Raw genomic sequence first — 25,876 nt, forward strand, 5'->3', positions numbered from 1 at the left:
TAGCCAAAGCCTTGCAGACAGACAAAAATTACGCGAAGCGAAATGTAGTGTGAAGGAGGGCTATGCGAGAAGCGTTCAATGAATTCGAAAGTAAAGTTCTATGTACTGACTTTGCAGAAAATCCTAAGAAATTTTGGTCTTATGTGAAAGCGGTAGGTGGATCAAAACAAAATGTCCAGACACTCTGTGAACAAAATGGTACTGAAACAGAGGATGACAGACTGAAGGCCGAAATACTAAATGTATTTTTCCAAAGCTGTTTCACAGAGGAAGACTGCACTATAGTTCCTTCTCTAGTTTGTCTCAGAGGTGACAAAATGGTAGATATCGAAATAGATCACAGAGGGACAGAAAAACAATTAAAATCGCTCAAAAGAGGAAAGGTCGCTGGACCTGATGGGATACCAGTTCGACTTTACACAGAATACGCGGAGGAACTTGCCCCCCTTCTTGCAGCGGTGTAACGTAGTCTCTAGAAGAGCGTAGCGTTCCATAAGATTGGAAAAGGTCACAGGTCATCCCCGTTTTCAAGAATGGACGTCGAACAGATGTGCAGAACTATAGACTTATATCTTTAACGTCGATCAGTTGTAGAATTTTTGGAACACGTATTATGTTCGAGTATAATGACTTTTCTGGAGACTAGAAATCTCTTCTGTAGGAATCAGCATGGGTTCCGAAAAACACGATCGTGTGAAACTCAGCTCGCGCTATTCGTCCACGAGACTCTGAGGGCCATAGACGCGGGTTCCCAGATAGATGCCGTGTTTCTTGGCTTCCGTAAGGCGTTTGATACAGTTCCCTACAGTAGTTTAATGAACAAATTAAGAGCACATGGACTATGAGACCAATTGAGTGATTGGATTGAAGAGTTCCTAGATAACAGAACGCAGCAAGTCATTCTCAATGGAGAGAGGTCTTCCGAAGTAAGAGTGATTTCAGGTGTGCCGCAGGGGAGTGTCGTAGGACCGTTGCTATTCACAATATACATAAATGACCTTGTGGATAACATCGGAAGTTCACTGAGGCTTTTTGCGGGTGATCCTGTGATATATCGAGAGGTTGTAACAATGGAAAATTGTACTGAAATGCAAGAGGATCTCCAACCAGCTCAGCAACTGGAAGCAGTTAATTCCATAAATTATCTGGGTGTAGGCATTAGGAGTGTTTAAAATGGAACGACCATATGAAATTAATCGTCGGTAAAGCAGATGCCAGACAGATTCACTGGAAGAATCCTAAGGAAATGCAATCCGAAAACAAAGGAAGTAGGTTACAGTACACTTGTTCGCCCACTACTTGAATACTGCTCACCGGTGTGGGTTCTGTACCAGATAGGGCTGATAGAAGAGAGAGAAAAAATTCAACGGAGAGCAGCGCGCTTCGTTACAGGATCATTTAGTAATCGTGAAAGCGTTTACGGAGATGATAGATAAACTCCAGTGGAAGACTCTGCAAGAGAGACGCTCAGAAGCTCCTTCACCGAGGAGTCAAGCAGTATATTGCTCCCTCCTACGTATATATCGCGAAGAGACCATGAGGATAAAATCAGAGAGATTAGAGCCCACACAGAGGCATACCGACAATCTTTCTTCCCACGAACGAGGCTGGAATAGCAGGGAGAACCGATAGAGGTACTCAAGGTACCCTCCGCCATACACTGTCAGGTGGCTTGCGGAGTATGGATGTAGATGTAGAAATGCTACACTGCAGTGTCTGAGGAACTGCATTATCAACAGCTGCATTCAGTTAAGAATGAAATCGCAAACTGCGGTTATAGTTCCACATGGACTCCTAATCTGGCACAAATTTTAATTTCTTCTGAAACATTCTACAGCTGATGCGGAAGCATAACCGCGATTTGCGAGTTTCTTTACATAATAGCTGAGAATAGCCAAAGTAGAGAGGATATAAAATGTAGATTGGCAAAGGTAAATAAACCATTTCCGAAAATGAGAAATTAGTAGGCATTGAATATAAATGTAAATGCTAAGAAGTATTTTGTTTGGGGTGTAACCTTTTTCGGCAGTGGAACACGGACGATCAGTAGCTCAGACAAAGAAGAGAATAGCAAGTTTTGAAATTTAGTGCTATAGAAGATGTAGATGAAGATACGCAGCTGTACATTTAATGCGACAGTGAACATCTGATATGTCAACTGACACACTTAGCACCGAGGTTGTGGCATGTAACGCTGTTTAGAAAAATTTGCGTTTCCTTACCCGTCTCGAAAGTAGTGAGAAAATAGAAAATTTGTACAATTCGCCGACATGTTGTTGTATTTTACTCGCTGAAAACAATTTTCACTGTAGTTATGCACGTCTTCGCTCTCCGAAGCTGCTCACAAAATCTATTTCTTTTTCCTTACCAAGTGACATCTAATTACTGCAAACATTAACTACTGCACAAATGCGTATCTTTTACTTCGTTCTGAATACTTGCTTCTGGCAATCAAGACAATTATATAGCGCGATGTACGTTGTAGGAGCTTGTTCAAGATGCCATAAACATATTTCAAACATACTGTGCCGGTTTTAGAACATATACAGAGTGTGCCAAGTTCTGGGCACGGATGCGATGCCTCATGTTCAGCCTTCTTGCAGTATGTACATGTGTTACACATTTTTTTCATATGGCGGTTAATTTTTAAATAAGGAATGTGTGAAGTCAATAAATGTTACTGTGACTGTGTTCCACTCGTGTCCGACAGGCAGTCGCATGCCTCACTAGATCGACTGACTTGCAATTCAGTGACTGTTATTTAAATAGTCTCAAATCAGCGCGGTGCACAGCCGTTTCCCGGGTCCGTCCTGGAAACTAGCTAAGCAACCGAATTATGTAACTGTGTCGGTATTGAGAGGACGTAAGCCACTTCCTCCTTTGCAGTTGTCTGTAGTTTCAACATATTGTAAGTACTGAAGTACTGGCCATCTCGGAGGGTGACCGAACGAGTTTCATGCAAATGCACGCCGAGGTCGCTGGCCTGCAATCGATAGCCAAATATCGACTTACCAGCGGCCGCGACTATAGCCGACAAACACGCGACCGCCAGCCAGCTATATAGACTTAAGGCAATATACACTCCTGGAAATGGAAAAAAGAACACATTGACACCGGTGTGTCAGACCCACCATACTTGCTCCGGACACTGCGAGAGGGCTGTACAAGCAATGATCACACGCACGGCACAGCGGACACACCAGGAACCGCGGTGTTGGCCGTCGAATGGCGCTAGCTGCGCAGCATTTGTGCACCGCCGCCGTCAGTGTCAGCCAGTTTGCCGTGGCATACGGAGCTCCATCGCAGTCTTTAACACTGGTAACATGCCGCGACAGCGTGGACGTGAACCGTATGTGCAGTTGACGGACTTTGAGCGAGGGCGTATAGTGGGCATGCGGGAGGCCGGGTGGACGTACCGCCGAATTGCTCAACACGTGGGGCGTGAGGTCTCCACAGTACATCGATGTTGTCGCCAGTGGTCGGCGGAAGGTGCACGTGCCCGTCGACCTGGGACCGGACCGCAGCGACGCACGGATGCACGCCAAGACCGTAGGATCCTACGCAGTGCCGTAGGGGACCGCACCGCCACTTCCCAGCAAATTAGGGACACTGTTGCTCCTGGGGTATCGGCGAGGACCATTCGCAACCGTCTCCATGAAGCTGGGCTACGGTCCCGCACACCGTTAGGCCGTCTTCCGCTCACGCCCCAACATCGTGCAGCCCGCCTCCAGTGGTGTCGCGACAGGCGTGAATGGAGGGACGAATGGAGACGTGTCGTCTTCAGCGATGAGAGTCGCTTCTGCCTTGGTGCCAATGATGGTCGTATGCGTGTTTGGCGCCGTGCAGGTGAGCGCCACAATCAGGACTGCATACGACCGAGGCACACAGGGCCAACACCCGGCATCATGGTGTGGGGAGCGATCTCCTACACTGGCCGTACACCACTGGTGATCGTCGAGGGGACACTGAATAGTGCACGGTACATCCAAACCGTCATCGAACCTATCGTTCTACCATTCCTAGACCGGCAAGGGAACTTGCTGTTCCAACAGGACAATGCACGTCCGCATGTATCCCGTGCCACCCAACGTGCTCTAGAAGGTGTAAGTCAACTACCCTGGCCAGCAAGATCTCCGGATCTGTCCCCCATTGAGCATGTTTGGGACTGGATGAAGCGTCGTCTCACGCGGTCTGCACGTCCAGCACGAACGCTGGTCCAACTGAGGCGCCAGGTGGAAATGGCATGGCAAGCCGTTCCACAGGACTACATCCAGCATCTCTACGATCGTCTCCATGGGAGAATAGCAGCCTGCATTGCTGCGAAAGGTGGATATACACTGTACTAGTGCCGACATTGTGCATGCTCTGTTGCCTGTGTCTACACTCCTGGAAATTGAAATAAGAACACCGTGAATTCATTGTCCCAGGAAGGGGAAACTTTATTGACACATTCCTGGGGTCAGATACATCACATGATCACACTGACAGAACCACAGGCACATAGACACAGGCAACAGAGCATGCACAATGTCGGCACTAGTACAGTGTATATCCACCTTTCGCAGCAATGCAGGCTGCTATTCTCCCATGGAGACGATCGTAGAGATGCTGGATGTAGTCCTGTGGAACGGCTTGCCATGCCATTTCCACCTGGCGCCTCAGTTGGACCAGCGTTCGTGCTGGACGTGCAGACCGCGTGAGACGACGCTTCATCCAGTCCCAAACATACTCAATGGGGGACAGATCCGGAGATCTTGCTGGCCAGGGTAGTTGACTTACACCTTCTAGAGCACGTTGGGTGGCACGGGATACATGCGGACGTGCATTGTCCTGTTGGAACAGCAACTTCCCTTGCCGGTCTAGGAATGGTAGAACGATGGGTTCGATGACGGTTTGGATGTACCGTGCACTATTCAGTGTCCCCTCGACGATCACCAGTGGTGTACGGCCATTGTAGGAGATCGCTCCCCACACCATGATGCCGGGTGTTGGCCCTGTGTGCCTCGGTCGTATGCAGTCCTGATTGTGGCGCTCACCTGCACGGCGCCAAACACGCATACGACCATCATTGGCACCAAGGCAGAAGCGACTCTCATCGCTGAAGACGACACGTCTCCATTCGTCCCTCCATTCACGCCTGTCGCGACACCACTGGAGGCGGGCTGCACGATGTTGGGGCGTGAGCGGAAGACGGCCTAACGGTGTGCGGGACCGTAGCCCAGCTTCATGGAGACGGTTGCGAATGGTCCTCGCCGATACCCCAGGAGCAACAGTGTCCCTAATTTGCTGGGAAGTGGCGGTGCGGTCCCCTACGGCACTGCGTAGGATCCTACGGTCTTGGCGTGCATCCGTGCGTCGCTGCGGTCCGGTCCCAGGTCGACGGGCACGTGCACCTTCCGCCGACCACTGGCGACAACATCGATGTACTGTGGAGACCTCACGCCCCACGTGTTGAGCAGTTCAGCGGTACGTCCACCCGGCCTCCCGCATGCCCACTATACACCCTCGCTCAAAGTCCGTCAACTGCACATACGGTTCACGTCCACGCTGTCGCGGCATGCTACCAGTGTTAAAGACTGCGATGGAGCTCCGTATGCCACGGCAAACTGGCCGACACTGACGGCGGCGGTGCACAAATGCTGCGCAGCTAGCGCCATTCGACGGCCAACACCGCGGTTCCTGGTGTGTCCGCTGTGCCGTGCGTGTGATCATTGCTTGTACAGCCCTCTCGCAGTGTCCGGAGCAAGTATGGTGGGTCTGACACACCGGTGTGAATGTGTTCTTTTTTCCATTTCCAGGAGTGTATGTGCCTGTGGTTCTGTCAGTGTGATCATGTGATGTATCTGACCCCAGGAATGTGTCAATAAAGTTTCCCCTTCCTGGGACAATGAATTCACGGTGTTCTTATTTCAATTTCCAGGAGTGTATATAGGTGGCGATAGTATTGCTTACACAAGGTATAAAATGGCAGTGTATTGGCGGGACTATCACTTGTACTCGGGTGGTTAATGTGAAAAGATTTCCGACGTGGTTATGGTCGCACGACAGAAATTAACAGATATTGAATGCGGAATGGTAGATTGCTCTAGAGGCATGGCACATTCAATTTCGGAAGTTGTTAGATAATTTTGTATTCCGAGATCCGCCGTGGCAAGAGTGTACCGAGAATACAAAATTTCAGGCATTACCTCTCACCACGGACAACGCAGTGGTCGACGGCCTTCACTTAACGACCAAAAGCAGCAGCGTTGGCGTTGAGTCGTCAGTGCTAACAGACAAGCAAGACGGCGTGAAATAACCGCAGAAATGAAGTGGGACGTACGCAAAACGTATGCTGTGTGTGTGTGTGTGTGTGTTTGTGTTTGTGTGTGTGTAAATTCCTAAGGGACCAAAATGCTGAGGTCATCGGTCCCGATTTCAGTTGGTAGAGCTGATGGTAGGGTTCGAGTTTGACGCTGACCCCACGCAGCCATGGATCCAAGTTGTCAATAAGGCTCTGTGCGCAAGCTGGTGGTGGCTCCATAATGATGTTGGCTGTGTTTAGGTGGAACGGATTGGGTAACTGACTGGAAGTGGTTACGTCCAGCTGCTTGGAACGGTTTGTAGCCTTTCATGGGTTTAATGTTCCCAAACAACGATTGAATTTTTATGGATGACAAAGCGCCACGTCATCGGGCTACAATTGTTCGCGATTGTTTTGAAGAACATTCTGAACAATTCGAGCTAATGATCTGGCCACCCAGATAGTCCGACATGAATCTTGTCGAAGATTTTTGGGATGTAATCGAGAGGTCAGTTTGTGCACAAATCATGCATTAGCAACAATTTCGCAATTGTAGACGGCTGTAGAGGCAGCCTGGCTCAATACTTTTGCATAAGACTTCCAACGACTTGTTGAGTCCATGACACGTACTGCGCTATGCCGCGCAAAAGGAGGCATGCCATGACTTTCATAACCTCAGTGTATTTCTCGGTACACGTTTTTTTCCAGGTTTCGTGGGGCGACATTCAGCAGAGCGCGTTAAGTTCAGTTCAAAAATAGCTCTGAGCACTATGGGACTCGACTTCTGCGGTCATCAGTCCCCTAGAACTTAGAACTACTTACACCTAAGTAACCTAAGGACATCACACACATCCATGCCCGAGGTAGGATTCGAACCTGCGACCGTAGCGGTCGCACGGTTCCAGACTGTAGCCCCTAGAACAGCTCGGCCAGGAAGTTCAGTGACGTTAGATAGTCTCTCTTGCTGACAAAGTGCAAGAGATATGTCTTCATCCCTGAAAGTTATTTGTTAATGTGAACCAATGATTTTCGTCTTGTGAGATTTGTCTGTAGTAATACAGTCCACACAGTTTGTTATTTACACACTGATTTTAGTTATTGTTTATTGACATCCTCAGAGCAAATTATTGATTATGGAAAATGAAGGTCAAGGAATATAAATCTGTTAATGGGTAGCTTGTAGCGTTTCTAAATGGGATAATCAGTTACGTGCTGTATCAGGGTAGAAAGTGTGTATTTCATTTTCGAAAATCAGCTGTTGTGAAATTGTATTTCCGATTTTTGGTGTTTCAGATTGTGCAGAAATAAGTTTACTGGGTTCTCCCAGTATAAGAAAACGTTATTTGGTCCACAATGGCGCATTGAAGAATATGTATATACACTCCTGGAAATTGAAATAAGAACACCGTGAATTCATTGTCCCAGGAAGGGGAAACTTGATTGACACATTCCTGGGGTCAGATACATCACATGATCACACTGACAGAACCACAGGCACATAGACACAGGCAACAGAGCATGCACAATGTCGGCACTAGTACAGTGTATATCCACCTTTCGCAGCAATGCAGGCTGCTATTCTCCCATGGAGACGATCGTAGAGATGCTGGATGTAGTCCTGTGGAACGGCTTGCCATGCCATTTCCACCTGGCGCCTCAGTTGGACCAGCGTTCGTGCTGGACGTGCAGACCGCGTGAGACGACGCTTCATCCAGTCCCAAACATGCTCAATGGGGGACAGATCCGGAGATCTTGCTGGCCAGGGTAGTTGACTTACACCTTCTAGAGCACGTTGGGTGGCACGGGATACATGCGGACGTGCATTGTCCTGTTGGAACAGCAAGTTCCCTTGCCGGTCTAGGAATGGTAGAACGATGGGTTCGATGACGGTTTGGATGTACCGTGCACTATTCAGTGTCCCCTCGACGATCACCAGTGGTGTACGGCCAGTGTAGGAGATCGCTCCCCACACCATGATGCCGGGTGTTGGCCCTGTGTGCCTCGGTCGTATGCAGTCCTGATTGTGGCGCTCACCTGCACGGCGCCAAACACGCATACGACCATCATTGGCACCAAGGCAGAAGCGACTCTCATCGCTGAAGACGACACGTCTCCATTCGTCCCTCCATTCACGCCTGTCGCGACACCACTGGAGGCGGGCTGCACGATGTTGGGGCGTGAGCGGAAGACGGCCTAACGGTGTGCGGGGCCGTAGCCCAGCTTCATGGAGACGGTTGCGAATGGTCCTCGCCGATACCCCAGGAGCAACAGTGTCCCTAATTTGCTGGGAAGTGGCGGTGCGGTCCCCTACGGCACTGCGTAGGATCCTACGGTCTTGGCGTGCATCCGTGCGTCGCTGCGGTCCGGTCCCAGGTCGACGGGCACGTGCACCTTCCGCCGACCACTGGCGACAACATCGATGTACTGTGGAGACCTCACGCCCCACGTGTTGAGCAATTCGGCGGTACGTCCACCCGGCCTCCCGCATGCCCACTATACGCCCTCGCTCAAAGTCCGTCAACTACACATACGGTTCACGTCCACGCTGTCGCGGCATGCTACCAGTGTTAAAGACTGCGATGGAGCTCCGTATGCCACGGCAAACTGGCTGACACTGACGGCGGCGGTGCACAAATGCTGCGCAGGTAGCGCCATTCGACGGCCAACACCGCGGTTCCTGGTGTGTCCGCTGTGCCGTGCGTGTGATCATTGCTTGTACAGCCCTCTCGCAGTGTCCGGAGCAAGTATGGTGGGTCTGACACACCGGTGTCAATGTGTTCTTTTTTCCATTTCCAGGAGTGTATTCAAAGCTTAGAGTCTACCAACTTCAGCGATGAATATCTCCCAGTAGAAAAAACTGAAATGACATCAGAACATACGAAAGAAAACAAAAAAAGCTTTATCTGCACGATTCACATTATTTTCGGAATGTCAAGAAAACTATGATAAATGGTTAATATTCGACTATTCCTGGCGTTCGTCCGACTTGTACACTGCTTCACATCACACTGTTCACCATCTACGAATTTAATGTATAGAAATGGTATTCGCTTTAGCCACGAACCAAATAAAAAGCTACTACTGCTGTGGTTCCATTTGTCAGACCGATGTCTTGTTACAGTCGCTGGGCTGCTGCATCTCACGTCGCTTCCTCCTCCACGTCGACCAGCATTAATTCCGAAAACGCCGCACTTTCCGCACATGAAAGTTTTGGACCGAGGCAGTCAGGTAGTTGCAGTGTTTCTCGACTTCTGATAAGCATTTGACCCAGGACCACACCTGCGTTTATTATCAAAGGTGCGATCGTGTGGAAACGAAATTTGTGGCTGGATTGAAGATTGCGTTTATTATCAAAGGTGCGATCGTGTGGAAACGAAATTTGTGGCTGGATTGAAGATTGCTTGGCATGGAGGTCGCAGCAGGTTATCTTGGATGGAGAGTGACTTTGTGTTGGGACCCTTCGGAAGCAGTTTCGCCCCTCCCCCCCCTCCCCCCCTTAAACTAACTAACAGTATTAGCAGCAATCTCAGGATTTTTGCAGATAATTCAATTATCTATAACCAAGTAACCTCTGAAAGAAGTTGCACAAATACTCAATCAGGTCTTGGTAAAGATTTCAAACTGGTGCAAATATTAGCAACTTCCTATAATAATCAAAACGTAAAATTGTGCGTTTCATAAAACGAAAAAAGGTAGTATCCTGTGACTATAACATTAATAAGCCACAGTTACAATTTATTATTCCATACAAATACCTGGGTGGAACACTTTGTAGGGATATGTAATGGAATCGCCACAGAGGTTCAGTCGTATGTAATGCAGGTATCAGTCTATTGTTTACTGGTAGAATACTGGGGAAGGGCAATCAGTCTACAACGGAGTTTGCTTCCAAATACTTGTGCCAGCCATGCTACAATATTGTTAAAGTGTGTGGGACCTGCACCAAACAAGGCTAACGGAGGACATTGAACGTATATAGATAGGGGCTGCATGAATTGTCACAGGTTTGTCTGATCTGTGGGAGAGTGTTACGGAAATGCTGAAGGAAATGAACTTCCGTACATTCAAAGTTTGAAGAACCGGATTTAAATTATTAATCTGGGAATGTAGTACAAACCCTGCGTATCGCTCCTGTATGGATCGTAAGGACAAGATCAGATTAATTACAGCTGGCACAGAGGCATTTTAAGTCATGCTTCCCACGCTTCCGCTGTGAATGGAACGGGAAAAAGCCCTAATATTTCTTATAGTGGAACGTTCTCTTCCATGCACTTAACGATGGTTTGCAGAATTACACTTCCCGCGTGCGGTCTGGAAGAAAAACATTGCGGGCGCCAGGATTGGCCACTCTCGCTACAGGTTGACTGCTCCTACGAACCCTCTCGCGCCGCCAAGCGGAGACGTCGCAAGTTAAAACGATAGTCTTGTGTCATTTACCGCAAGAGCGCTTCCCGTGGCAGCTTCGTGGACTAACTGCACCGGACTCACGGGATACACATTGTTAATGCAACGCCATTCAAGGGCGGGTCAGTCGAAAAGGGGCGCGCTGTTGACGTGTCCCAAGGGCTCTGGCGAGACAGGGAGGATGTGACCCGCCCTTGCTGGCTGTGTGCGGGCGAGGTCAGTAGCGCGGGGGCGGGAGACCTTGCGCACCTCGACTCACCCGCGTCGCGCCCTGAGTAATTGCGCAGCCGGCACCCCCGGAAGGCGCGTGTTGACTGCCACGCGATGCGACGGGCGACCACGCCCAGTCCCCTGCCGACGCAGCTCGGGTTTCGTTAGCACTGCCGTGCAACTTCCCGGGAATAAACGGGGCCCCTTTCATTCCTGGTAGGTCTCTGCAGTCAGTGTGGCTGATCCGTAAGTAGACCGCAAAATCGTAAAAATCTTAGACATTCTCGTAACACCTTTCATGCCTTTAAAACAGGCAAAGCAATAATAATATTTCAGCAATAACGTATTGAGAAAGATTTAGCAGACACTGCCATTTTTAGGGTCCCGTACGTCGATCGGTAAAAACAGAAACCCTATAAGATCACTTAGTTGTCTGTCTGTCTGTCTCTCTCTCTCTCTCTCTCTCTCTCTCGCTATCGGTCCGACTCCGCCTCGGTGGGTGATCGGGTTCGGACACCGATTTCCGTCTGCAATACTTTTCTGTATACCGAATAAAAACAAACTGCATCCCGAGCCGTCATCCACGAAGGCAACACAGCATCGCATTCATAAGACACAAGGCCTGTCTACGCAGCAGCTAGCTCTATTTGCTCCACATTGCCAAACATTCCGCCTACGATCCATCACCCTGCAACGTCACGCTAAAGGAGCGGCCTAGGGGCGGGAGCTGGTGCCTATAACTTATAGGCTAGGCGCAAATTGAGACGCGTATTGCACGTGTGACGTGACACGACACTACAGCGCGACACGCACGTGCCGCACGTCCGCGCAGGTCCAGCGCATATTGCGACGCGTACACCATACTTCGCACACGCCGACTGGCGACGCTCTGCGCTGACTGAACCGAAGCGCGCGCAACCTCTTATCTTTCTCAAACGATTTTACAGAAACTATTCTCTGAAAATATATGGTTTTTGGCTTACTTGTAGCGTTATATGTCAGCTTCGTGGCAAAGTGCCCATCACCTCGCTAATGACCATTCTTATTGTGATGTACACATGTTAGTAAGGCACTACGCAAAACTCAAAAAGTTTGCAACGAAATTAAGGGTCGCTATGATTTTGCGTTTGGTGCGTATTACACCATATGTTGCTGCGTATGTAATTTAGCTAACATGCTGAATTTTTGTTTAGACTTCGGAGGAGGTCTATATCTGCCTCCGATCTCGAGAAAACTTATCCCATGTAGCGCGCTCACTTCCGATCTCACGCCCGCGAGAATGAAATACTCGCAACATCTCTCATATCTCCTAAACCGCTCGAGACATCGAAACGAAAGTTTGGCGAATGATAGCACACGAGGAGGAGAGCCTTTAGCCAATTATTGAACACAAGGAACGTTCTTATCTATGGCGATTATCACTACTTATACATCTTTTTTTATTTATTTCACTCCAGAGACTGTAATTTTTTAAGAGTTATCGACAGCTAGCGAAACAAGAGCTTCCTAGTATGAAAATAAACATGAAATTTCTTCTTTTATGTTACTGCAAACCGATACTATGAGGTTTTTCCTAAGCTATTGAACTCTGTGATTGCCAATTACTTGTTTAATGAGGCACTCCGTTTCGGAATTCTGTCTCAATAGCTGCTGTGAGATGAGTTTGACAAATTACATTGTGACAAAGGAAGTACAATTAAACCAGTCACCAAGAGAAATGTGGCCATTACTCATAAATGGTGATGCTTCTTCGAATGAGAAAAGTTAACAACTCACACAAAAACAGATGGCAATTCTGTTGGAATTTTGGTGGAATCCCCGTAACACATCGTATTTTTAACACTGAGCGACTGGAATGGAAACTTACCAAAGGGTTTTATTTCTTCTCTTGATCCGAGTAGCATTACAATAATGACGAGTGTTCCTTCAGGCGGAATGATAGGCACATGCCAGATACTGGTTACTCACCTAGGGCTTGCCAAACTGACAATGCGTGATCGCGAATAAAATAGTTGTTACTGAGAAAAATAAACAATTGTTCTGTCGCACAACACAATGGTCAGTGTATTGTCAGCAGCGAAGGATAATGCGCGCGACAGGAATGCACACGCTAGCCATGTGTGCCTTGTGAGTTGGAGATCGAAAAACATTGTCATCTGCCTTTGTCAGCAGCACATTTCAACAAATTAAATATATCTAATCATAACACGCTTTTAGAATAATCCAACTTTCGTAATAATACCGACCATTTTCTTCAATTGTGTAGCCTGTTGTATAATTATTTTATTAATGTTGATAATGTCCATGCAACAATTGAAATGCTTTTTCTCATCACGGTGAACCAATTAAAACATAGTTATTTGTGACTGCTTTTCGACTGTTTCTAGCTTGCAGTGGAAATATGTTCACATGCATTTAGTACAGTGTGTCGTATTACATTATTACATCCATATCAGAGTAATCACAGTGAAATTTCTATACCTCAGATCTTGGACGATTGGTTCAAATGTCTCTGAGCACTATGGGACTTAACTGCTGAGGTCATCAGTCCCCTAGAACTTAGAACTACTTAAACCTAACTAACCTAAGGACATCACACACATCCATGCCCGAGGCAGGATTCGAACCTGCGACCGTAGCGGTCGCGCGGTTCCAGACTGTAGCGCCTAGAACCGCTCGGCTACTCCGGCCAGCCAGATCTTGGACGCTTTTTATCAGAAGCACAAAGGGATCACACCTGTGAAGATTATCCCTTTCTAAAGTTTTGTAACACATCGTACAGATACGCTAGCTTACTATGCAGCGAGAAGATAACCCTGTTTTACTTTCCTGCCTTGATTCATAATCACATGATTTTATAGTATTCCTTGCTTCCTTATTCACTGCCCTCTGTCCCTTCTTGCGATCTGAAAACATCGCGGAGGCATATGATGCAATTCCAGCGGCCAATGGCTCAACAGTTACTGAAGTATGCATTTTTCTAGACAGAAGAAAAACAAAACAAAACTATACAGATATAAGGTTTTCCGTCATTTCCCTAAATCGCTCCAGGCAAATGCCGGGATGGTTCCTTTCAAAGGGCACGGCCGACTTCCTTCCCTAATCCGATGAGACCGATGACCTCTCTGTCTGGTCTCCTTCCCCAAAACGACCAACCTATACAGAAATAAATAACAGAAAAGTATAACGTACTAACGAAGAAAGCTGGAGCGTTTAAATGGCGAAAAACGAAACACTATCCAAAAGCAATAAAATTTAGTACACAGTAAGGCAAAATTTATCGTATGGGCGATACTACCACTGTTCATATGCGCCGTTCCGATGTGAGCACATGGCCGGGGCTACTTTTCCGCTTCCCGGCTCAGATTTCCCACGGTGCTAGCGAGGCACGCGCGACGCGCGGCGCGAGAAACTGTGCCTCTAAGACCTGTGTAGCGTCGCTGAGTGACGTTTCTGGACACGAGTTCTAGGCCTCGATTTTTTTCCGAAAACACCCTCTAAGCCCCTCGAAGTTTGTCACAACATTTCTGGGAGACCCTGTACACTACCATTGCTATCGGTGAATTTGACAGAGAAAGCTTCTTCGTTATTTTTTAGTAAAAACATGTCTCTTTTTCATTTACATTATTCTTCTTACCATGCTCAAACACAGAGAAATGCTGTTTTACAACAGCAGTGTTTAAACAACCTCTTTTTCCTCACAAATGTAGCTCCTTGTTGTTTCTTTCAGTTTGATAGTTTCACCCGTGAACCACTAGTACCGACGTAGCGTCCGATCGGGAAAAGTGGCCGAGGTGCTCACTCCCATAATAATTATTAACTTCTATACAGGGTGGTCAGAAATTCCAGTTACAGACTTCTAGGACTTGTAGAGGGGAGTGAGTACATCGTATTTTGTATAGGAACCCATGTCCGGAAACGCCATCCAACGAGTCGACAGAGCGTCAAAGTTATAGGCGCGGGCGTCTGTAAATGTACGTATACATGGGGTGATTCCTTGATGATGTTACAGACTTTCTAGGATGATGGAGAACGATAAATGTATTAATTTGAAGTAAGGATATCTGTACCGGCAACGAATGAGTCGAAAGTTATAAACGAAAACCGTTCTGATGCCTCTGACAGTTGAATACATGTACCGGTTCTTGTGTTGCGAAGAGTGTAGGGTTGGTAACTTTCAGTGGTGGTAGTGTGGACAAAAACGACAAAAAATGTCCAATAAACGTGGGCTCTAAATTGCATACCTGCTGGGCTATGACCATTTGTTCATCTTCGCTAATGTGAAACACATCTCCTCTACTGAGCAAGTGTTCATAGCTGTTAAGGTACGCACTTTAGAGCCCACGTTTATTGGATATTTTTTCTCGTTTTTGTCCACACTACCACCACTGAAAGTTACCAACCCTACACTCTTCGCAATACAAGAACCGGTACATGTATTCAACTGTCGGTGGTATCAGAACGGTTTATGTTTATATCTTTCGACTCGTTCGTTTGCGGAACAGGTATCCTTACTTCAGATTAATACATTTATCGTTCTCCATCATCCTAGAAAGTCTGTAACATCATCACGGAATCACCCCGTGTATACGTACATTTACAGACGTCCGCGCCTATAACTTCGACGCTCTGACGTTACCGGACATGGGTTCCTATTCAAAATACGATGTACTCACTCCCCTGCACAAGTCCTAGAACTGTGTAATGGAAATTTCCGACCACTCTATATATCATACATAGTACTATTGATTTACTTCTAAATCATTTTACATAAAAAGCAGTCTGCCCTCGATCTATCCCTTTTTGACGATTTTGATTTAATTAGCTAAAGAAAAAAGAGTTTTAGGAAATGACGGATGCAGTAGGTGGTATGTCGTCAACAAGAAAGAGAAGTCCCTGATTATCTTTTTGAAATGGGAAAGCGATCTTGTGTACTTAAAGTAGACGACCTATGGAAATTAGCATTCCAGTTGGCAAAGTGGAACAAAACACCTCATCTTCTTAGCAAATAGTCGGAGATGGCAGGAAAAGACAGCATCCTAATACCCCTATTAGTCTTAGGAAACCTATCTCGATGGCTAGAAAGAAGCTTTTAACAAGGTAAACATGTACAAGATCTTTCATTTCCTCAAAACAATGCAAGAAAAACAAATTCATCCTGCTCATCACATTTACATGGTCCATTTACATTGTCGCTATTGCCTGTGTTCGACAGCAGTGTGCAATAACCACTCGAAGATAGTAGGTGGCAGCACTAGCAGTGGAGGGTACAGAAAGAGTGTTTGGGGGAGGGGGGCGCAGAAAACAGTGCAGTCGTTGTCGAAATGCGGAAACGGAGCGATTTATCTGATGTCGAAAAGGGAATGATCAATGGCTTTCGGACAAAAGATGGGAGCATTTCCGAAACGGCTAAGTTTGTAAATTGTCCACGTTCCTCCTGCATGGTTAAACTATTCCGGGCATGGTAAAATAGTGCTATCCGAAACAGGCGCCGATGTAACTGTGGTGCAGCACAGGTTGTAGATGACGTTGATGAACAACAGTTGTGGGGATGTTTATGGGTGGATTGACATTCAACTGTTGAGCAACTGATCACCCAGATAAACCAAGGGACTACCAAAAGTGTCTCCTCAACAACTGTTCACTAGAGGGATGTTATTTTCGTGTAATCACTCCGCCACAGGCCGTGCATTATGAACACGTTGTTCAAATGTGTGTGAATTCCTAAGGGACCAAACTGCTGAGGTCATTGGTCCCTAGACTTACACACTACTTAAACTAACTTATGCTAAGAACACCACACACACTCATGCCCGAGGGAGAACTCGAACCTCCGGCGGGAGCGGCCGCCCAATCAGTGACATGACGCCTCTAACAGCGCGGCTGTAAACAGGTGCTCGATTGTGTTGATATATGTAATCATCATCCCCGAATTGCTCTTCAACAGTGGGAAGCAAGAACGTGCTTAAAACATCAGTGTAGGCCTGTGCTGTGATAGTGCCACGCAAAACAACAAGGGGTGCAAGCCCCCTCCATGAAAAACACGGCCACACCATAACACTACCGCCTCCGAATTTTACTGTTGGCACTACACACGCTGGCAGATGACATTCTCTGGGCATTCGCCGTAACCACACCCTGCCATCGGATCGCCACATTGTCTACCGTGATTCGTCACTTCACACAACGTTTTCCCACTGTGCAGTCGTCCAATTTTTACGCTCCTTACACCAAGCGATGCGTCGTTTGATATTTAAGGGCTTGATATGTGGTTTATGAGCAGCCAGTCGACCATAAAATCCAAGTTTTCTCACCCCCCGCCTAACTCATAGTGCTTGCAGTGGATCCTGATAGCCGACCGCTGTGGCCGAGCGGTTCTAGGCGCTTCAGTCTGGAACCGCGCAAGCGCTACGGCCGCAGATTCGAATCCTGCCTCGGGCATGGATGTGTGTGATGTCCTTAAGTTAGTTGGGTTTACATAGGGGACTGATGACCTCAGATGTTAAGTCCCATAGTGCTGAGAGCCGTTTGAACCATTTGAATCCTGATGCAGTTTGGAATTCCTGTGTGATAGTCAAGATAGATGTCTGTCTATTACACATTACGAGCCTCTTAAACTGTCGGCGGTCTCTGACAGTCAGAGGTCGGCCTGTTCGCTTTTGTGCTGCACGTGTCCCTTCACGTTTCCACTTCACTATCACATCGGGAACAGTGAACGTAGGGATGTTTAGGAGTGCGGAAATCTCGCGTGCAGACGTATGACACAAGTGACACCCGATCACCTGACCACGATCTAAGTCTGTGAGTTCCGCGGAGCTCCCCATTCTGCTCTGTCGCGATGTCTAATGACTACTAAGGTCGCTGATATGGTGCACCTGGCAATAGGTGGCAGCACAATGCACCTAATATGGAAAACGTATGTTTTGATCACATAGTATATGTATACATATTAAGGATATAAAATACACAATAACTAATTCCGTCTTCAGTCCACAAGTGGCCTACCGGGACCATCCGACCGCCGTGTCTTCCTCAGTGGAGGATGCGGGTAGGAGGCACACCGCTCTCGCGATCGTTATGATGGTATTCACGACCGAAGCCGCAACTATTCGGTCGAGCGCATGGCGGCCTGGACGGTCACCCATCCAAGTGCCGACCACGCCCGACAGCGCTTCGGTGATCTCACGGGAACCGGTGTATCCACTGCGGCAAGGCCGTTGCCTAAAAACTAAGAATAATGCGCAGTTCTAATTAAGTGCGACACAAACAAACAAAAAACAGAGAGAATGGTGGATGATTTATGGTGGAGAGCGCTAAACAGCAAGGTCATCAGCGAACAGAGAGAAGTCACTGGCTCCCTGGTTCTCTTTCACACATTCATTTATGTTTGTTGCCCTACCAGCGCAATGAATACTACCGGTAATCATACGATTTACTACGTCATTTACGTACTATTCCAAAACTACCGAACCATCTCTAGTTTATAAGAATAAGAATGAGATAGGCTTGGATAGTTATAAGGGGGATGTGCCCCGCCCCCTTTCCATCTTCCCTCCCCACTACGCGGAGATATTCGCATTTTGTGTGTCAGTTTTCTGCGTCGCCCTCACAGAGAGCAGAAGGGTGAGTGAGGTGTCGGTGTGTTGTTGCAGCGGCTGGAGCAGGACCGGCACGAGCTGCGGCGCCAGCTGGCGGCTGCGCGGTCGGAGGCGGAGTCTCGGCTGCTGGAGCTGCAGGCCGACCTGCAGGCGGCCACCCGCCACCTGGCGGAGCGCGAGGCCGAGCTGCGGCGCACCGACCGCGAGAAGGCGGCGCTCGTCGCGGAGCTCACCGAGCAGAACCTGCGCCTCGCCGCCAGGCTCAAGGAGGTAGCGCACATACCTCGCTCCCGTCTCCCCCCGTCTGCGGCTCAAACACTTGCACCACGCCGTTGAGCCTTATATTACATTAGATTAATACTAGTTCCATGGATCATGAATACTATATTTCGTAATGATGTGGAACGAGACAAATTTTCCAATACATGACATAATTAAGTTAATTTAACAACATAATTAAGTTAATATAACAACTTTTTTGTTTTTTTATTTTTTATAATTTTTTTGTTTGTTTTTCTTTTTTTTTCTTAATTTATATCTAAAAATTCCTGTATGGAGTAGAAGGAGTTGTCATTCAGAAATTCTTTTAATTTCTTCTTAAATACTTGTTGGTTATCTGTCAGACTTTTGATATTATTTGGTAAGTGACCAAAGACTTTAGTGGCAGTATAATTCACCCCTTTCTGTGCCAAAGTTAGATTTAATCTTGAATAGTGAAGATCATCCTTTCTCCTAGTATTGTAGTTATGCACACTGCTATTACTTTTGAATTGGGTTTGGTTGTTAATAACAAATTTCATAAGAGTGTATATATACTGAGAAGCTACTGTGAATATCCATAGATCCATAAATAAATGTCTGCAGGATGAGCTTGGGTGGACTCCAGCTATTATTCTGATTACACGCTTTTGTGCAATAAATACTTTATTCCTCAGTGATGAATTACCCCAAAATATGATGCCATATGCAAGCAATGAGTGAAAATAGGCGTAGTAAGCTAATTTACTAAGAAGTTTATCACCAAAATTTGCAATGACCCTTATTGCATAAGTAGCTAAACTCAAACGTTTCAGCAGATCATCAATGTGTTTCTACCAATTTAATCTCTCATCAATGGACACACTTAAAAATTTTGAATATTCTACCTTAGCTATATGCTTCTGATTAAGGTCTATATTTATTAATAGTGTCATACCATTTACTGTACGGAACTGTATGTACTGTGTCTTATCAAAATTCAGTGAGAGTCCAGTTACAAGGAACCACTTAGTAATTTTCTGAAAGACATTATTGACAATTTCATCAGTTAATTCTTGTTCGTCAGGTGTGATTACTATACTTGTATCATCAGCAAAGAGAACTAACTTTGCCTCTTCATGAATATAGAATGGTAAGTTATTAATATATATTAAGAACAACAAAGGACCCAAGACCGACCCTTGTGGAACCCCATTCTTGATAGTTCCCCAGTTTGAGGAATGTGCTGACCTTTGCGTATCTTAAGCCGTCGGCACACGGACCGTGCTGTCGAACGTTAACGTTGAGCGTGCCAAGTTCAACACGCTGCTGAACGCTCAGGAACGATGCGATCCGTGCATACGGTACGTGGGCTTGAACGTGGTATACGCGATCGCAACGCACTCCAGCGGCAGTTGAGGGATGTTTCTCGTTCGTAAATCACACTGTTTACTCAACGGGCGCGCGTAAAATTCCCACATTAGCTCTATTAAAACGCACATTTCTTTCATCGTCCACGAAAAGGAAAGTACCATGTCCAAACAATGACACAGGCTTATAAAAGTTCCATTACAAACAGTGCGGTACACATTTCAAATACTTCTCCGCATAAGATAAACATTATTTCATCATTCCCACATTTTAGTAAAACACCAAGTTCAGTCTTACTTGATCACTGTTACTACCCAGTCGCAGAATCTCTGCAACACGTGAATTACTAATCGTAAAGGAAAATGGAGCAAAATATCTTTATACAAGTAGCGCAAGCTGTCCTGTAGATTAAGCCAATCGAACAAAGTCACATCTCAAAAAAAGAGTGAACTATATATATATATATATATATATATATATATATATATATATATATATATATATATATATATAATTTTTTTTTTTTTTTTTTTTTTTTTTTTGTCATCAGTCTACTGACTGGTTTGATGCGGCCCGCCACGAATTCCTTTCCTGTGGTAACCTCTTCATCTCAGAGTAGCACTTGCAACCTACGTCCTCAATTATTTGCTTGACGTATTCCAATCTCTGTCTTCCTCTACAGTTTTTGCCCTCTACAGCTCCCTCTAGTACCATGGAAGTTATTCCCTCATGTCTTAGCAGATGTCCTGTCATCCTGTCCCTTCTCCTTATCAGTGTTTTCCACATATTCCTTTCCTCTCCGACTCTTTGTAGAACCTCCTCATTCCTTACCCTATCAGTTCACCTAATTTTCAACATTCGTCTATAGCACCACATCTCAAATGCTTCGATTCTCTTCTGTTTCGGTTTTCCCACACTCCATGTTTCACTACCATACAATGCTGTACTCCAGACGTACATCCTCAGAAATTTCTTCCTCAAATTAAGGCCGGCATTTGATATTAGTAGACTTCTCTTGGCCAGAAATGCCTTTTTTGCCATAGCGAGTCTGCTTTTGATGTCCTCCTTGCTCCGTCCTTCATTGGTTATTTTACTGCCTAGGTAGCAGAATTCCTTAACTTCATTGACTTCGTGACCATCAATCCTGATTTCAGTTTCTCGCTGTTCTCATTTCTACTACTTCTCATTACCTTCGTCTTTCTCCGATTTACTCTCAAACCATACTGTGTACTCATTAGACTGTTCATTCCGTTCAGCAGATCATTTAATTGTTCTTCACTTTCACTCAGGATAGCAATGTCATCAGCGAATCGTATCATTGATATCCTTTCACCTTGAATTTTAATTACACTCATGAACCTTTCTTTTATTTCCATCATTGCTTCCTCGATGTACAGATTGAAGAGTAGGGGCGAAAGGCTACAGCCTTGTCTTACACCCTTCTTAATACGAGCACTTCGTTCTTGATCGTCCACTCTTATTATTCCCTCTTGGTTGTTGTACATATTGTATATGACCCGTCTCTCCCTATAGCTTACCCCTACGTTTTTCAGAATCTCGAACAGCTTGCAAAATTTTGTATTGTCGAACGCTTTTTCCAGGTCGACAAATCCTATGAAAGTGTCCTGATTTTTCTTTAGTCTTGCTTCCATTATTAGCCGTAACGTCAGAATTGCCTCTCTCGTCCCTTTACTTTTCCTAAAGCCAAACTGATCGTTACCTAGCGCATTCTCAATTTTCTTAACCGAGCGAGGTGGCGCAGTGGTTAGACACTGGACTCGCATTCGGGAGGACGACGGTTCAATCCCGCGTCCGGCCATCCTGATCTGGGTTTTCCGTGATTTCCCTAAATCACTCCAGGCAAATGCCGGGATGGTTCTTCTGAAAGTTCACGGCCGACTTCCTTCCCCATCCTTCCCTAATCCGATGAGACCGATGACCACGCTGTCTGGTCTCCTTCCGCAAAACCAACCAACCATCAATTTTCTTTTCCATTCTTCTGTATATTATTCCTGTAAGCAGCTTCGATGCATGTGCTGTTAAGCTGATTGTGCGATAATTCTCGCACTTGTCAGCTCTTGCCGTCTTCGGAATTGTGTGGATGATGCTTTTCCGAAAGTCAGATGGTATGTCGCCAGACTCATATATTCTACACACCAACGTGAATAGTCGTTTTGTTGCCACTTCCCCCAATGATTTTAGAAATTCTGATGGAATGTTATCTATCCCTTCTGCCTTATTTTACCGTAAAGTCCTCCAAAGCTCTTTCAAATTCCGATTCTGATACTGGATCCCCTATCTCTTCTAAATCGACTCCTGTTTCTTCTTCTATCACATCAGACAAATCTTCACCCTCAGAGAGGCTTTCAATGTATTCTTTCCACCTATCTGCTCTCTCCTCTGCATTTAACAGTGGAATTCCCGTTGCACTCTTAATGTTATCACCGTTGCTTTTAATGTCACCAAAGGTTGTTTTGACTTTCCTGTATGCTGAGTCTGTCCTTCTGACAATCATATCTTTTTCGATGTCTTCACATTTTTCCTGCAGCCATTTCGTCTTAGCTTCCCTGCACTTCCTATTTATTTCATTCCTCAACGACTTGTATTTCTGTATTCCTGGTTTTGCCGGAACATGTTTGTACTTCCTCCTTTCATCAATCAACTGAAGTATTTCTTCTGTTACCCATGGTTTCTTCGCAGCTACCTTCTTTGTACCTATGTTTTCCTTCCCAACTTTTGTGATGGCCCTTTTTAGAGATGTCCATTCCTCTTCAACTGTACTGCCTACTGCGCTATTCCTTATTGCTGTATCTATAGCGTTAGAGAACTTCAAACGTATCTCGTCATTCCTTAGTACTTCCGTATCCCACTTCTTTGCGTATTGATTCTTCCTGACTAATGTCTTGAACTTCAGCATACTCTTCATCACTACTATATTGTGATCTGAGTCTATATCTGCTCCTGGGTACGCCTTACAATCCAGTATCTGATTTCGGAATCTCTGTCTGACCATGATGTAATCTAATTGAAATCTTCCCGTATCTCCCGGCCTTTTCCAAGTATACCTTCTCCTCTTGTGATTCTTGAACAGGATATTCGCTATTACTAGCTGAAACTTGTTACAGAACTCAATTAGTCTTTCTCCTCTTTCATTCCTTGTCCCAAGCCCATATTCTCCTGTAACCTTTTCTTCTACTCCTTCCCCTACAACTGCATTCCAGTCGCCCATGACTATTAGATTTTCGTCCCCCTTTACATACTGCATTACCCTTTCAATATCCTCATACACTTTCTCTATCTGTTCATCTTCAGCTTGCGACGTCAGCATGTATACCTGAACTATCGTTGTCGGTGTTGGTCTGTTGTCGATTCTGATTAGAACAACCCGGTCACTGAACTGTTCACAGTAACACACCCTCTGCCCTACCTTCCTATTCATAACGAATCCTACACCTCTTATACCATTTTCTGCTGCTGTTGATATTACCCGATACTCATCTGACCAGAAATCCTTGTCTTCCTTCCACTTCACTTCACTGACCTCTACTATATCTAGATTGAGCCTTTGCATTTCCCTTTTCAGATTTTCTAGTTTCCCTACCACGTTCAAGCTTCTGACATTCCACGCCCCGACTCGTTGAACGTTATCCTTTCGTCGATTATTCAATCTTTTTCTCATGGTAACCTTCCCCTTGGCAGTCCCCTCCCGGAGATCCGAATGGGGGACTATTCCGGAATCTTTTGCCAATGGAGAGATCATCATGACACTTCTTCCATTACAGGCCACATGTCCTGTGGATACACGTTTCGTGTCTTTAATGCAGTGGTTTCCATTGCCTTCTGCATCCTCATGTCGTTGATCATTGCTGATTCTTCCGCCTTTAGGGGCAATTTCCCACCTCTAGGACAAGAGAATGCCCTGAACCTCTATCCGCTCCTCCGCCCTCTTTGACAAGGCCGTTGGCAGAATGAGGCTGACTTCTTATGCCGTAAGTGTTCGGCCGCCAATGCTGATTATTTATCAAAATTTAGGCAGTGTGGCGGGGATCGAACCCGGGACCGAAGACGTTTTGATTATGAATGAAAGACGCTACCCCTAGACCACGGGTATATTTACATGACATCAAATATTATAGCATATACTTATATTAAACTAATAATAAAGGATCAGAGCCTAATAAAAACGCGAATGTTAGGAAAAAAATTTCAAAATGTTAAGACCTTCATTAGTGGACAGTGACGCTACACATTATGCTACACAAACAACACACTTCATGTATTTAATCATATTGTGTTAGCCCTTGCTAAAAACGTTAATCGTAGATAATTATGTTACTAACTGAAATTTAATTATAACTAATTGTACCAAGAACAATGCGTTTTGGGTGTATCTTCAGTGTGTCGCTGCATTCAAATAGCCTACTCTCATAATACGAGAGTTACAATAATTATTTTGCCACGAATACGATGTTTCTCATTATTTTATTGGAACGAATCACACAACTAACAACGGGTTTTACAGTAATTCTCAATTTTCTGGTGCTCAGAATCGGCATATATACATCTAGGCTTGAAATGAATGCCAATATGATGATGAATGCCAATATGATGCCTCACAAGTCTGTACTGAAGGGAGACGTAGGTGGCGTGTGCCATCTCATTGGTCAGCGCTCAGACGCACGCTCAGAATATCTGACATGCCAGATATTGCTCTGCACGTTCGGAAAGACTCCCGAAAGTGCTATTCCACGCTATGACGTCAGAAACTCGGCACGCTCAACGCTCAACGTTCGGATGCACGGCCCGTGTGCCGAGGGCTTTATGGCATTATTGTACGCCTACTTAGCTTCCTTCTCCTTTTTTTTCTTTTTCCCCTACCATTTCGACCTTCTAGGGACCACGTGACGATTTCAGTTCCTATCCACTCCCTCTTCTCCTCCAACTTATTTAGTCTTTTTACCCTGTCTCTTTTTTTTCTTTCGTCAGACCATCTCCCACCAGTTCTGTTTTGCAACCCTTCAACATTCAGCACTTTGTAATTCAGTGGAAGGCATTTACCTGCATAGAGGCACTCTGGTATCACTACCGTGTTATAACGCATTACCTTGACATTTTTGATCTTTTCTTTCTTCAGTAAATATACACTACTGGCCATTAAATATGCTGCACCAAGAAGATGACGTGCTACAGACGCGAAATTTAGCCGACAGGAAGAAGATGCTGTGATATGCAAATGATTAGCTTTTCAGAGCATTCACACAAGGTTAGCGCCGGTGGCGACACCTACAACGTGCTGACATGAGGAAAGTTTCCAGCCGATTTCTCATACACAAACAGCGGCTGACTGGCGTCGCCTGGTGAAACGTTGTTGTGATGCCTCGTATAAGGAGGAGAAATGCGTACCATCACGTTTCCGACTTTGATAAAGGTAGGATTGTAGCCTATCGCGATTGCGGTTTATCGTATCGCGACATTACTGCTCGCGTCGGTCGAGATCCAATGACTGTTAGCAGAATATGGAATTTGTGGGTTCAGGAGGGTAATACAGAACTCCGTGCTGCATCCAACGGCCTCGTATCACTAGCAGTCGAGATGACAGGCATCTTATCCGCATGGCTGTCACGGATCGTTCAACCACGTCTCGATCCCTGAGTCAACAGATGGGGACGTTTGCAAGACGAAAACCATCTGCACAAACAGTTCGACGACGTTTGCAGCAGCATGGATTATCAGCTCGGAGACCATGGCTGCGGTTACCCTTGACGCTGCATCA

At 45.9% G+C, this 25,876-nt stretch overlaps 1 protein-coding gene across 1 annotated transcript in view; it reads left to right on the forward strand.

The window, feature by feature from the left end:
- The window catches only part of LOC126203749 (bicaudal D-related protein homolog), a 618,301-nt gene that overhangs the window by 550,941 nt on the left and 41,484 nt on the right, over window positions 1-25,876 (forward strand). The window contains exon 2 of the mRNA XM_049938117.1: window positions 18,550-18,765. Coding sequence (XP_049794074.1) covers window positions 18,550-18,765 — 216 coding nt within the window. The remainder of the gene's footprint in view (window positions 1-18,549; window positions 18,766-25,876) is intronic.

The sequence above is a fragment of the Schistocerca nitens genome, chromosome 9 (assembly GCF_023898315.1).
Source record: "Schistocerca nitens isolate TAMUIC-IGC-003100 chromosome 9, iqSchNite1.1, whole genome shotgun sequence".
Taxonomy (NCBI): Eukaryota; Metazoa; Arthropoda; class Insecta; order Orthoptera; family Acrididae; genus Schistocerca; species Schistocerca nitens.